The 15,748-nt window shown below is 40.2% G+C and overlaps 1 protein-coding gene across 1 annotated transcript in view; it reads left to right on the top strand.

The window, feature by feature from the left end:
- The window catches only part of GIGYF2 (GRB10 interacting GYF protein 2), a 90,113-nt gene that overhangs the window by 17,135 nt on the left and 57,230 nt on the right, over nucleotides 1-15,748 (top strand). Inside the window, exons 3-4 of the mRNA XM_015813714.1 lie at nucleotides 5,273-5,368; nucleotides 9,771-9,879. Coding sequence (XP_015669200.1) covers nucleotides 5,273-5,368; nucleotides 9,771-9,879 — 205 coding nt within the window. The remainder of the gene's footprint in view (nucleotides 1-5,272; nucleotides 5,369-9,770; nucleotides 9,880-15,748) is intronic.

The following is a 15,748-nucleotide window of genomic DNA, read 5'->3' as shown; positions in this document are numbered from 1 at the left end:
CTGTAAACATTTCTGCCATTTATATAATAGTCTTTTAGATACTTGAAAACAGCAATCATACCTTCTTACAATTTTCTTTTCTGTAGACTAAACATATTTGTAATCTCCAACCATTCCATATATGTTTTTCTACCTAGATCCCTTATCTTGGTTGCTTACCTCTGGACACATTTTAGTTTGTTGACGTTCTTTCAAAAATGCGGTGCCAGAACTGAATGCATTATTCTAGCTATTGCCTAACCATTGGTAAATAGAGAGGAATAATGACTTCCCTTGTTCTTGGCACTATACCTCTGCTGATGCAGCCTAACACTTCATTTGTATTTGCAAATGCATCACAGCTGCCCAAGTTGATTGATAGTGAAATGGGTGGCATATAAATTTAACAGTCAGTAAATTATTAGTTCATGTTCAGTTCGTAATCCACCAAGATACACAGATCCTTGTCATGTATTTTGTTTGTTTTGGTGCCTTCAAGTCAGTGTTGATTCCTGGCTACTACTGGACTAGTCCCTACAGTTTTCTTTGGAAGTGGTTTACTATTGCCTTCCAAGGGCTGAGAGTGAGTGACTGGTCCAAAGTCACCCAGCAACTTCATGCCTAAAATGGGATTATAACACCTGATCTCTTGGTTTCTAGTCTGGCGCCTTAACTACTACACCAAATTGACTTTCTTTTCATGTGTACTGCTGTCCAATACAGGTACTTTCAGCTTGCGTTCATGCCTTTGATTTTCCCTAGCTAATATAGGACTCTCTATTTGTTTTGCCCATTGTTTGTCCTTGTTTACATTCTTTGAATCTTGGCACTGTCTTCCTAATGTTTGCTATTTCTCCTAATTTTGTATCATGTAAAATTAATAGTCATATTTTGTAACTCCTAATTTGAGTCATTTTCTAAATGTGTTGAACAGGATAGGCCTAGAACATAGCCTGTGGTACGCCACTCAATTTTTCTTTCAGCTTGACCTGGAGCTTTTAATGAATACTCCTTGAGTATAATTGTTCAACTTGCTCTGTCCATCTAATGGTAACATACTCTACCCATATTTTGGTATTTTCTCTACTAGAGTCTCCTATTAGATTTTGTCAAATGTTTTGCTATAGTTCAGGAGGTGTGGTCATCTGATGTTGCACTTTACAATCTCTTTGCTTTCTGGCCCTAATTACAATAGTTAAGCAAGGACTATCTATAATTTGAGGGGATTCAGAATATTACAAGTTTCGGGGGTTCTGGAGTGGAATTCTATATTATCAAAATTATCAGTCTTCTCACTTGCCATTGTTGCCCTACACTATATTTTTTTATATTGCTGATATGCCACAGCCATTATGTGTTGAATTCTCAAAAGTATAACTTACTGTGTCATAAAGCTTACTACTATGGTGACATTCACTTATCATTCAACCTGGCTGAGGTAATGGTACTTATTGCAGAGAAAATTTTAAATAATATTAGTGTGCAGCACTGAAAGAGAATTCTTTTTTTTGAGGTTGTCCTGCTGATGATGTTGACATTTTCCTTCCATTATTCATGAATGCTTCCAAATACCACTTCTTCAATACTGCCTGATACAGTCTTAAAGTTATTGATGTTTCTACCAGCTGATCCAACTCTTCAAATCCTAGCAATAGATTGTATTTTTACCAAGCAGCCATAGTTCACACTGCAGATTACCTATTTGATTATTGCCCAGGTCTTCCACTATGGCAAATAATGTAATTTCCAGGAATTGTAGATCAGAGTTGGTACTGATGAATATTTTGTCAGTGGACCTGATTTTGATTGTTGAGTTTTGCAGGTGTTGATATCATTTTTATTATTATTTGCTTGTTGTTGAAGAGAACTGTTTTCATTCAATTTGTATGGCTGCCTATCTAAGCGACTCTTTAATAATTAAAAAAGTAAATTAAAATTAAAAAATAAAAACAATTACAATAATACAAAAACTAAAATATATGGCAACTGAGAATAAATCACCCATCATAATCCCCAAATTAACCAAGAAACGGGTCCCTTCATATATTTGTGGCCCCAGACCTGGGCACAGCTCTTTAAGAGCTTAGATAAACTAAGAGTTGGGACCATCCTAATTTAAAGTACAGGTAATCCTTGACTTGTGACAATTTGTTTAATGACCGTTTGAAGTTATAAGGTAACTGAAAAAATGACTGATGAACAGTCCACACACTTAATAACCGTTGCACTGTTCCTACTGTCAAAGTTCAAGCGCTTGGTAATGTATTTATGTCAGTTGCTGCATCCCAGGTCATGTGATTGTCATTTGTAACCGCCTCAGAGGGCTTCCAAAAAGCAAAGTCAATGTGGGAAGCCAGATTCACTTAAAAGCCATGTGATTTGCTTAAAGATCAAGGCAGAAAGATTGTAAAATTGGGAATGATTCATTTAATGACCTCAGCTACAGTAGTCCTATTTCCAATTGTGTGTACACACACAGATTTAGAATAATGAACTCAGAACTTCAGGACTCTTAGTATATACTTCAGTGATCAGCCAATTCATTTGACCTTGAATTCAGTGTGCTTTAATTTTAATGTTTTCTTCTGGGAATTAAATTCCCATTCTTTTTTTTAAAAAAGCAGCAATTGAGTATAACCACACTGGAAGTGTTCCTTATTATCTTCTCTGACTTTTACTTCTGATAGTTATAGACAGTGTTTGAAGAAACAAGAGTTCTCATTAGAGGTGATTTCTAATATACAAATAGCATTTTTTCATAAAAGTGACAGATGCTCCTAAATATATTGAAAGTCTTAGCAGTCAAAAAGGTTCACTATACCTTCTGATTAGTACAGTTCTGTTGTAGTGCCCAAGTTGTTCTTGTGTAATCTAATTTTGTGAAGGTCTGCTCCGTATGTATTTTAGGATCACAATCTGTGAGATTAGTGCCTTTATCACTAATATCCCAAGTAGTTTCATCTAATTATTAAGGGGAATATCAGCACCTTTCTAAGCTAAGTAATATCCACCAGTGGCAATCAACTTCAACGATAGATTTCTTCATATTTAAGAGTGTTAAATTCTGTAACCAGAGGAATTGTCTCCTGTATGAATAAGTGAATTTTTCATTCTGTTGCCAGCTATGGCTTTCTATTATTATTATGTATCAAGACATCTGTATCAGGTTCCCATGTTAGCCAGGCCTATTACAACATTCGGGAAGTTCTAGAGAACCTGTTTTGCTTGGTGTGTAGCAGATAACATTCATTTCTATTAAATGAAATGTACTTAGTTTATGGCTTTTGCAGATAAAGCACAACATTGGATCAGCTATTTGCTTGCTGCAAAACATCCTCCAGTTTCTATTCTCCTTGGAAACAGACGGCTTCTCTGTTCCTTTCTCCAGACTTTAAGAGCCATCTTAGGTTGCCATTTTATTGATGGGGTTTCCATGTTCAGCAAATAGCTTAAATGTTTCTAAAAGGTTTGCTCAAACTATATTTGTTTAGGTCAGGGCTTTTCAACCTTTTCACCCATTGTACCACTTTTAGGATATGGCAACATCCGAGTACCACCAGTCACCTAGCAAGGTGTTAAAAACTTGATGACCCCCCCCAAAAAAGGGAAAAAGTTATAAAGTACAGGTAGTCCTTGACTTACAACAGTTCGCTTAGTGATTGTTCGAAGTTACAATGGCACTGAAAAAAGTGCCCCCCAAGCCACAGCCGAGCAAGACATCTGCCTGCCCGCCCACCCGTGCTCTTCCTCCTGTCTGAGGTTTTAATTGTGAATTTCTGTTGAGGATTGGCAGCGAGGGTGGGGTGGGGAGGTGTTTGGTTTTTATTCCTTCTGCCTGCTGGGTGGTTGCAGCAGGTTTTGGTCACTTCACATGACCCTGGGACACTGTGACCATCATAAATATGAATCAGTTGCCAAGCATCTGAATGTAAATCACAAGACCCTGGAGATGCTGCAACATTCCAGCTAATCGGCGCTTCTTCTGGGCTCAGCAGAAGCGCCAGCATCAGTGCTGCTTTCCAGCTGATCGGCGCTTCTTCAGGGCTCACAGCAGAAGCGCCAGGATCAGCACCAAGCTCCAGCTGGAGTCTGGCGCGGATCCTGGCACTTCCACTGAGCCCTGACAGCCCTGCAGCTCCAGCCATCTCTCACTCAGGCTTATGCGGTGCTGCCACTGGTTCAGCTCATTCCCCTCCCCCGCTACCACTTTTCTAGGATGGTCGCGTACCACCTGCCAGGTGCCAATGTACCACAGGTGGTACCTGTACCACTGGTTGAAAAGCCCTGGCTTAGGTAACCAATCCTAGCAATTAAGAGAACCTTTCTATAGTCTTGAATCTATTTATATCCAGACCCTTTAACCCTAACAACATTTAATCTCAGATTGCTGATCTGGCTCATTGTCATTCTTGGTTGCCATTTCTCTGCCAACATGCTCTGTACTGCATGTGATCATTGTTGTACTTCACCCTAATTGTCCAAGTGATTTTGCTTTTTCAGTTGAATCTGGATGTTTCTCTTCCATCCTTCTTTTCAGTACTCTCTATTCTACTAGAAATTTCTCTTTACTGTCTGAAGATGTATAGGCTTTTCTATCTAAACTAGGTAAAATCTTTTTGTAAGCCATAGACGTTATCTATTGCAGATGTTTTTGAGATTTTGTCATATTTTCTAAATAGTTTGCAAAGTGACTGTGGCAAGTTTTGAGTGTTCCAGGTTTTGAGCGGAAACACTAAGACACAGCTATCATGTTTTCCATAGCTTTTCTGCCAGAAAGCTTTTATAATCATTCTGTCATAACTCTCCCCCTATTTAAAAAAGTTGACTTGGTATACAAATAAAAAACAGACATATTTCATGGATTGGCCCTGGCCTTATTTCTTTCTTACATATCTGCCTTTTTTGCCCAGCAAGTAACGTTCCTACTCATCCATATTTTGTTAGCAGAGACCACAAAGTAGGAGGATAGGTTGGTTACCTGAAATTTTAGCTCTCTGAGTGGTCATCTGTAAAGTTACACAATCCACTTTTTCCTCTATTGCTTATGTTTTCTTCTGTTGGTCATTCTATTCCCTATTCACCTGCTGTGGTAGTTGTTAAGAACTCAGGAATTAAATTGTTGGGATATGCACACTGGGAGCCAGGGGCATGTTTCCCTCAAACTTTCCATTTTTTCTAAAATAGTGTCAACAAGTTCATGTACAACATCCATATGTATGATGGTATAGATGACCACTCAAAGATCTATTGTTACAGGTCTGCAACCTCTCCTTTTTTTTAATTTCCCATTTAGATACCCTCAGACCTTCTGGATAAGGAGTTTCTGCCCATTCTACAAGAGGAGCCCCTACCGCCTTTGGCACTAGTACCTTTTACAGAAGAAGAACAGGTTAGTTTTAAAAAAAAAATTGGATATTTTTCATCAGAATTTAATGATAGAAAAGTAGATTATTTATTCATTATAGCACATTTACCTTTCAGGTTAGTAGAATCAATTCAGCTATAAAACATTTATTTGCCTTATTATCATGCATGATAGTATATACCATCTTAATATTTTATAATTTAAAAATTAAGTAAGTATTCCCATATATCAGGGGTGTCAAACTGCCAGCCCGCGGGCCGGATGCATCATAGTGAAACCGCGCCCACCCCATTGCCGGCAATGACAAAAAAAGTCGCGATACGTCGCGACACGTCTTGTGACGTTGCGAGTTTGACACCCCTGCCATATATTCTAAATGCATCTACTATCACATGAACTTTTATATTGGCCCTTATTAAAATTAAAGAATTTTAAATGATATTCCAAATATATGAGTTGACCAAAAAAAGTCTTTAATTCCATTTCAAATGTTCAGGGTTCTTTCTTGTTTAAATTTATTAATGTATCACAAAGTAAAAAATATATAGCAGTTCTGATTTTACAGTCTCATTCTACTTAGTAAGTCTCATTATGATAAAGTACAAGATAAGAATATATATATACTGTATATATGGATATATAAACCCTATTCTTTATCATACACACATACATCACACACAGAGTATATATTAGACTTATTCTTTATTTCACTTATTTCATTTTTCTTTGCCTTTCTGATAAATATATATATATTATATTTAACAATAATTTCAATAATTGTATATTGTCATTTTCATTATTATTTTAACATTATTAGTAATAGAAACTGGTTAGCTTGAAAAAGCAATTGCAGGATAGATGTAGAAAAACTGAGGGACAGAGGTAAATGTATCATCCATTTAGAGTCTTTACATTGCCACAAGACATCCAAGTTCATCCCTTTTTGAATTCCATTGACTTTTATCTACCAATTTGGTGCTGGCCATTAGTTGACCAGATTCTTATGTACAGGTTTGAACAAATCTATTCTGCAACTTTATGAATGATGCTGATACTTTGCGTCAAACAAAAGGAGCATGAGGTGCCACCCAAGTTTATCTAGAGTGAGTTCCAAAGTTAGCATATCATATATAAAAAAGTCCCATTTTCATTAGTTAACTGCATAATGTCTCAAGGTAGCACATTCTGCAGGTAGTCCTAAACTTACAATCGTAATTGGGACTTGAAATCTGGTCATAAGTCATTGTGATCTTAAGGTACCCATGTGACTGGAAGTAATTTGCTAGTCTTTTTCACAATGGTCATTAAATGAATGCTGCAGTTGTTAATTGAATTCCATGGCTATTAAATGAATGCTGTGGTCATTAAGCATTTGAATGAGTATTTTTTTTGCAGGAAACTGGCATAAAACAGCATGAATCACAATCATATGACCATGGCATGCTGCAACAGGTCATAAAGCTGACCTACCTAACATGCAGACACATAACCATGGGGCACAGCACAACCATTTATGATGGATGGGGATGTTTTACCGGTCATAAAGCACTCAATCCGTGGCTATTGTAATTTTGAACGGTCCTAAAATGAGCAGTTGTAAATCAAGGACTACCTGTATGAATATCCTAGTGAAAAGGTCAACTCACTGAGGGTAAGAAGACTCCTATACATTCTGGAATATTGTTTTCTAGCTTCTTATAGATAGGGCAATTGGATCTGGATTGTAAAAGATGCAAAGAACTGATATCATCTGGGAGTCATTGGAGTTTTATTGTCCTAATATAGTAGCCTAATTGAAAGTCAAAATCAATAAGAGCTGATCTCAAAAATATACTTAAAACCTAGATTTTATTTCAGTGCCAATATTAAAGTATTGATCATTTAAATGTATTTTAACTATTTCATCACAGAATTTTGCACCAGCTAAAGTTTATAGAACATTTTCAAAGAGAGATTTAGGTACAGTGTATTAAAATAATTTAACTGGAGATATCCAAAGCAATGTTACACCGTCCCAAGGAAAGAGCATCAGTACCTTCCAGTGTTGCTCAAATGTGTTATTTTTCAGATATCGTATAAACATTCAGTCATCTCTTGATGGAAAAAGCACTTCTATTATAGCCCTATAAAGCAAAGTCAGCATTTCTAGAATTGATTAACTCTTTCCAGGATACATTTCTCTGACCCAATAAATCTTCCCTAATACTACTATACATTACTCATTAGAGATTCTAAGATGAAGTTTCGTATACCTACTGTTTCATCTGATCTTATTAAAAACCATCAGACTGTAGAGCCAGCACTACAGTTGCCAGCATCATAGTTCAGATGATAGTTTATTTGAAACCATGTTCCTGAATTCTGGAGACAAATGCCTTGACTTTATGTTGAAGAACTTCCAGAGCAGAACCACAAAATAAATATAGGGAAAGGTTGTATTAAATACACACTAAATACACAAAAAAGTTGTAAAATTGGGTGTGGTCACATGATCTGCTCAACAGCTACCATGAGTTACAAATGTAATTCTGGATTCAACTACAGTCATACCTTGAGGACTACTTGCAATTGGTTTGATGCCTGAATCATACATCAAAGTGATGTTAGTTTAAATTGCAATTAAATTAAATTATAAAACATGTTTCCAATCTCCTCCTTACATGCATATTAGAGGGAGAGAAATAGGAATATTAGAGAGAAATAGGGATGATTAAATTCAAGATTTACTAACATAACACTAATTTGTTGGTTTCAAAGCATTATAATATTGTTTATTTGAACTTCAGCATTGTTCAGCATAACGTTGCATTGTTATGTTACTGTAATTATTGAACTTCTAGAAGCTCAAAGAGACCAATATGGGGGCCTCCCCCTATTCATTCACAAAACAATTTTGTAAGCAGGTTGGGCTGAAAGATGGCTGTTGGCTCAGAATAATTTAATAAGTTCCATGGTTGAATGAGGACTTGAACCTAAATTTCTCTAATGCCAATTCGGTATTTTGAGTACCACACTACACAATCAAGGGAAGTACATTTTATATGATATATGCATTCATATCACCATTCTGGTGCCAAAGAACTCTTTATACAAGCAAGCTCTTTAATCATTATACTACATTGGCTATCACAGTACAACTGTAGCTGATTTTCTCTATGTCATTCTTTAATAAAAAGATCATAAACATGGAGCCACTCATGTAGCTGATGTATATCAGCAATCTCCAACCTTTCTGTAACTGTTTCTAAGTAAACTTTCTTTGTAATGGAATGGCGGTCACTGAATTTTAAATTTACCACTGAATCAAAGACTTTGTTTTAGAAGCTTCTAGAAATAGCCGTTTTATAATTGGCAATGGAAGGAAAACAACCAGAAATGTAATTTGATAAATAATTTGATATATGGATAATGCTCAACCTATGGCCAGAATTGGGATCAGAACTTCATTTGTTAAGCAATACGGTTATTAAGTGAGTCATGCCTGATTTTATGATTTTATTTGCTTTGATCATTAAGAAAATGACTATTAAGCGAATCATGCTGCTTCCCCCATTGACTTTACTTACCGGACGCCCCTTGGGAAGATTGCAAGTGGTGATAATTGACATTCCCCCCCCCCCGATGCTGCAACCATTGTAAATATATGCCATTGCAAAACACCCTAAGTTTGATCATGTGACCAAGGGGATGTCGCAAAGATTGTAAGTGCAAAGACTGATCATAGTTCACTTTTCTCAGTTCCATAGCAACTTCAAGTGGCTGTTAATTGAATGGTTGTGAGTCCAAGACTACCTGTGACCACCATTTGGGTACAAATAATCTAGCACTCAATATTGTTTTTACTCATTGTTTTAGTCTATGGAGATTTTCCGTCATTTAAGTCATGGAAAAGCACAAACTGCTTTTTCAAAGGCAACTGGACTTTGTTTTTTTCTTGAAGACGTCTCATTTCTCATCCAAGAAGCCTCTTCAGTTCACAGTTATTGTTTTAGTATTTCTTTTTTCTTTCCTTTTTTAAACTAAGGTCATTTGCATTTATTTCAGATAATGATAGTGGTGATATTAATAAAATTAGCAATATATTGAGTTTTGCATGATTTGCAATTATTTCTAACATGAGTTTGTTTTATGATCAATTATTTAATTATTCAAATAATGAAACCATAAATTTTAAATATTATAATTATACATTTTGTTTACTGATATTTTATCTTTCATTCACTGCCTTTTCTAATTTACTTTTTTGTGTGCAATAATTTATTTCAGTCTTAAATGCTTTAAATATTTTTTTAAGACATCAAGTCATTATTCCTCTGGTTTAGTCATTACTTCTCTTATATTGATTTGGTGCTTCACTGTGTTTTCAATATGTTTTAATTTGATATCTTCAGAAATGTTTTTGTTACTTATTTCTTATTTTTGGCAGAGAAATTTTTCACTATCTGTAAATAGTGCTGCTGTCCTACGATTGATGGGACGAGGAGGAGGAACAGTGGTGGGGGCTCCGCGAGGTCGAAGTTCCTCTAGAGGTCGAGGTGAGATAGTTTTTGTAAACAAAATGTTATTTCTATGGGCTTTTTAAAGAATTGAACAACATATCTTTGCTATAAATATACATAGTTTTTTTATTTTGAATGAAAGAAAAACCAAAAGTAAAAATAATAAATATAATCCAGTACAGAGAACGTACCCAAACATTTGTAATAGAAAGTTAAAAATTTATAATATGAGAAAAGATGAGTGCTGTATAGTTCTGAAGAGTAATTCATAATGTTTCTAGCCAATGCTCAATTGTTCTAGTTTATTAATATTAAACATGTAATCTATCTAGAAATAAAGATAAAATGAAAGTGCTTTATAACTGGAATGTCGTAAACACATTCCTGAATGCTCCAATTGTAATAAACAATTTCTGCCCTCACCGGATAGCATAGTCATCTAAAATTTACCAAATGAGGTTCTGATATTCCTGTTGCAACAGTGATTATGAGATCTGAAATTGGGAGAGCTTTTGGTCTCCCCTTTGTCATGGTCAGATCCCACCCGGATTACCATGGGATTCTCTGGCACTACCATCCACTACAGGGAAGCCAGACCATTAGATCAACCTGACCCCAATAATTGGTGGGCCCTGATGCATTTCAGAAGGGGATGGGAGTTGTTCCCACTGGTTTGTTGTATCTGAAGCATTGGTTGCCACTTGGAATAAGATGGTGGCTGAGGTCTTGGATCAGACCTATCCCCTGTGGTTTATAGAGGAGTTACGGAAGGTGAAACAAGAGAAGAGAAATGTAGAATGTTACTTGCATTCTACAGGGGATGAACCTGACCAGATACACGTTAGAGCCACTACAGTACCTACCTTTTGATGGTAAAAGTGACAAAACATCAGTACTTCTCCACATTTATTGTGTCTATAGATAGCCATCCTGTGGCCCTATTTCATGTGACACTACCCTCATAGGTAAAGGGGGTTCAGAGAATCCCTTGCAGGAGTGTGCAGAAGAATTTGTTCAGCATTTCTCAAAGTTACTCATATTCGCTCATAGTTGGATGCTGGCCTTGTTGCAGATCTAGGGGAGATGTCTGGTCTGTTTTGCCTGGTTATCTGGAATTAGTTTAAACATATTTGGGCTGTCAAAGTGTACAGGTTCCTTAAGACTGTGAGTCAGCCACCTGCTATTTAGATCCTTGCCTCTCCTGATGGTTAAGGCTGCCGGGGACGGGTGTTGTGTGATTGGGTTTTAGCACTGGTATATTGTTCAAGTGAAGGGGTTTCATTACTTCTTAAGAAGGCCTTCTCAAGCCATCAGTGGACCTCACTTTTCTGGACAATTTTTGTCTAATATCTAGCTTCCCTTTTCTGGAAAAGGTAGTTGAGAAGCTGGTTGTGCAACAGCTTCAGAGGATCTTGGATGAAACAGATTATCTGGATCTTTTCAGTAAGGATTCAGAACTGGGTATGAGACAGAAATGGCATTGGTCATGCCTTTGGATGATCTCTGGCATGGTGGGATGAGGGTTGTGCATCTATTTTTGTCCTACTGACCTCTCTGCAGCTTTAAATACCATTCGCATGATATCCACCTAGAACAACTCAAGGCATTGGGGATGGGCGGCATGGTGTTTTACTGATTCACCTCCTTTTTCCAGGGTCAATTCCAGTCAGTGGTGATTGGGGGAGAGATCCTGCCCTTGGTCCTTACAGTCCAGAGGCCAGCCCCTATTCATCATCAACATGAGACCACTGAGTGAACTCATCCATTACCATGGAATGAGTTATCATCCATCCACTGATGGTATCCCACTATACATCTTTGCCCTAGCCAAATTAAATGATATTATGTTCATCTTATCCCAGTGCCTGAGGTACAAAGATTTTGGGTGAACCCTGGCAAGACAAGAACTCTGACTTGCCAGGGGCCCCTCAGTTCTAGGCCTGCAACATTTCTGGTGCTGGATGGGGTTGCATTGACCCAGATGGATCCCATATGCAATCTGGAGGTTCTTGTAGGCTCGCAATTCTTACTCAGAGCAGATAGCAGTCATGACTAGAGTTAGTCTAGGAGGGCCTTTGCTCAACTTTGCATTGTGCACCAGTTGTGTTTGTTCCTAGACTGAGGGATTCTATTCATAGTCGCTCATGCCATAGTGATTTCCCAGTTAAACTACTGTAATGTACTTTACGTAGTGCTGCCTTGGAGAGTATCTAAAAGTTTCTGCTGGTATAGAATGCAGCAGCAGAGGCAGTTATGTGTATTTCTAGAAGAACACATTTTACACCTCTGCTCTGTGAACTGCATTAGTTGCCAATCTATTTCCAAGTCCAATTCAAGATGCTGGTTTTAAAGCCCTACATGGATGGGGCTGGGTTATTTGAGGGATTGCCTCTCCCCAGTTACATTTCCCCACCCTACCATATCTAGCAGAGATGGCATTCTGCATGTTCCATTGACTATAGAGCTACACTTGGTGATTCCTAGGCATCAGGCTTTTCCTGTTGTGGCGCCCACTTTATGGAACATTCTCCTAGAGCAGGGGTGTCCAAACTTTTTTCAAAGGGCCAGATTGGATGAAGTGAACGTGCTGGAGGGCCGAACATTTTTCTGAACATTCTTTGAACCATTACAATTAAATGCAAATGAATTATTTTATGCCTCTTTCCTCTCCCTCTCTTTCCTCTTTCTCTCTCTCTCTCTTTCCTTTCCCTTTCCTCTCCCCTCTCTCGCTTTCTCTTTCCTCTCCCCCTCTTTCTCTTTCCTCTCTCTCTTTCTCTTTCCTCTTTCTCTCTTTCTCTTTCCTCTAACTTTCTCTCTTTCCTCTCTCTTTCTCCTTTCTTTCCTCTTTTCTTCTCTTTCCTCTTTCCTTCCTTTCTCTTTCCTTTCTCTCTTTCCTTTATTTCTCTTTCCTCTTTCTTTCCTCTTTTTCTCTTTCCTCTCCCCCTCGCTTTCTTTCTCTCTTTCCTTTCTCTTTCCTCTCCTTTCTCTCCCTCTTTCCTCTTTTCCTCTTTCCTCTCTCTCTTTTCTTTCTCTTTCCTCTTTCTCTCTCTTTCCTCTCTTTCTCTTCTTTCTTTCCTCTCCCTTTCCTCTCTTCTCTTTCTCTTTCCTTTCTTTCTCTTTCCTCTTTCTCTCTTTCTCAATCTTTTTTCTCTTTTCTCTTTTTCTCTTTCCTCTCCCTCTTGCTTTCTTTCTCTTTCTTTTCTCTCCCTTTCCTCTCCCTTTCTCTTTCCTCTCTTTTTCTTTCTTTCCTCTCTTTTCTCTTTCTCTCTTTCCTCTCTTTCTCTCTCTCTCTTTCCCTCTCTCTTTCCTCTCTTCTCTTTCTCTTTCCTCTCTCTCTTTCTTTCTCTTCCTTTCCTCTCTTTCCTTTCTTTCCTCTCCTCTTTCTCTTTCCTCTAACTTTCTCTCTTTCCTCTCTTTCTCCTCTTTTCTTCTCTTTCTCTTTCCTCTCTTTCTTTCCTCTTTCCTTTCTTTCTCTCTTTCTTTCCTCTTTCTCTTTCTCTTTCCCTCTTTCCTCTCTTTCTCTTTCCTCTTTCCTCTATTTCTCTTCTCTTTCTCTCTTTCCTCTTTTTCTCTTTTTCTCTCTTTTCTCTTTTTCTTTTTTTCCTCTTTCTCTTCTCTTCCTCTCTTTCCTCTAACTTTCTCTCTCTCTTTCCCCTCTTTCTCTTTCCTCTTTCTCTTTCCATTTTTTCTCTTTCCCTCTCTCCTCTCTTTCTCTTCTCTTTCTTTCCTCTTTCTCTCTCTCCCTCTCCCTCCAGGTTAGGAGAGAGAGAGAGAGAGAGAATGAAAGGCAGATGGCGCCGAACGGGCGGGGAGAGCAGGACGGAAGGTAGAAGCTCCCGGCTGCACCCCCATCGCTTCTTCAGCCGAACAAGCAGGGAGGGGCAGGGAGGGGGAGCAGAACGGGAGGCAGCGGCTCCAGTGGCGGCGGCCCCATTGCGTCCTCAGCCAAACGGGCAGGGAGGGGGAGCAGGACGGGAGGCAGCGGCTCTGGCGGCAGCCACTGCAGCATCGTCAGGGTCCCCGTCGCCGCCCCTGGCCCGGCCACCGCCCCCGCCGCATCCTCAGCCACTTCGCCGTCTTAAGAGGAGGGCGCCAAGGCCGGATGCACCATGGGCGGCCGCGCCGGCAACGGGGAGTGCCGATGAGGGGGGGTCCCGATCGCCGCCAGCCCCGCCGCCCTCGCATCCCAAGGTCTCCTCCTGCAGCAACGAGGGCAGCAGCGGCGGCTCCCTGAAAGTGCCCGAGGAAGGTGCCACCGATGGGGCCGAGGAGGGGCCGGGTGGCGGAGAGCCCTGCAGCAGCCAGGCGAGCTTCATGCCTGACTGCCGTCCGGCCCGGGCTGGGGAGACATGTGGCCGGTTCGGCTTCCCGGGGAGTGATGCTCCCGCTGGCCGCCGCACCAGCCATGACTGCCGCCCAGTACAGGGAGACATGTGGCTGGCTCGGCTGCCCAGGGAGTGGCCCAGGAAGCGATGCCCCAGCCGAGACTGGAACAAGTAAGCCGGGGGGGCGCACCACCTGCCCCGCAGCTGCTTCGCGGCAGTGCTCCATGAACTCAGAGCCCCCTCCCTCCCCCCGGCACTGACCCTCTGTCTCCGGCTCTGCTACTGCTTGGCGCCGGCTGGGCATCGGAGGGGCTGCTCTCGGGGCCGCGGTTTGCGGGAAGGCTGGCCCACTCAGCGGAGGCTCGGGCAGGCCACTCCCAGCGGGGATCTTGGGGCTTCCCCGCATGGCTCCCCAGCCACGTGCGCCTGGGACGGGGCCAGCCCGGGAAAGGGACTTCCTGGCCGCCCTTCTCCCAGGGGGCGGGGCACCCGGGCGCAGGGCCAATGAGGAGCCCTGCAAGGGGGCAAGTCCCATGAGAGAGAGAGAAAGAGAGAGACAGAAGTGCAAGTGCAAGTGCCTCTGTCTCTGTCTCTCTCTCTCTCTCATGGGACTTGCCGGAGGGCCGTGGGAGGGCCGCATTTACATAGAGCAGGGAGGGCTGTTAGAGGGCCGTATTAAACCGGAACGCGGGCCGCAAATGGCCCGCGGGCCGGACTTTGGACATGTCTGTCCTAGAGTAAGGATAGCTTCATCCCTTTTGACTTTCTGAAAGTCCCTCAAGACCGGGTGAAATTTTGAGGTGGTTCCAATATTAGTAACTCTTCCCTCAACATTTATATTTATTCTTTTCTGTTACTTTTATGTTTTATAATTTTTAATGTTTCACCAATAATATTAATAATTGTACTGAAAATATAGGGGTTTTTTTTAGCTTTGTTATATACTGCTCAAAATCACTTGTTTGTGAGATGGGCAGCCATATAAATTTGACAAAACTGGTGCAAAGTGTGGCCACCCGAGCTATATTGGGTGCCCAAAGAAGGACACATAGAACACTTCTACTTTGCAAACCGTATGGCTGGCAGTTTGCTTCTGGGCCCAATTTAAGGTATTGGTTGTGACCTATAAAGCCCTAAATGGCATGAAACCAGGCTGTCTATAGAACCTGCTTAATCCCATTACATAGGCTCATCCCACCTGGTCAGGCAAGGAAGGTATGTTACAGACCCTGTCAGTTAAAGAACTGCAACTTATGGAGTATAAGAGGAGAGTCTTCACTGCCATTGCTCCCATCTTCTAGAATATTCTCCCCCTAGAGGTGAGGCAGAGCCCACTCTCCTGGCTTTCCAAAAAGGGATTAAAAATGACTTTGCTGTCCTGTGTAGAGAGCCCAAGAGAGCACACAGTCGTGCGGTTGGTCAATGCCATGAGAGCCCTCCCTTTGCTTTTGTCAACTAAGTTTTAACAGGGTTTAATTATTCTTGCCTCCTTAATTTTATAAAATTTTAATTCTTAAAATTTTAATTTTTATATACTATTTTGATATTTTGTTGTACACTGTCCAAAGTCCTTTGAGGGA

The sequence above is a fragment of the Protobothrops mucrosquamatus genome, unplaced genomic scaffold, assembly GCF_001527695.2.
Source record: "Protobothrops mucrosquamatus isolate PMUCROS unplaced genomic scaffold, P.Mucros_1.0 scaffold183, whole genome shotgun sequence".
NCBI lineage: Eukaryota > Metazoa > Chordata > Lepidosauria > Squamata > Viperidae > Protobothrops > Protobothrops mucrosquamatus.
The sequence above is the reverse complement of the archived record's forward strand: the minus strand, read 5'-3'. Positions and strand labels throughout refer to the sequence as shown.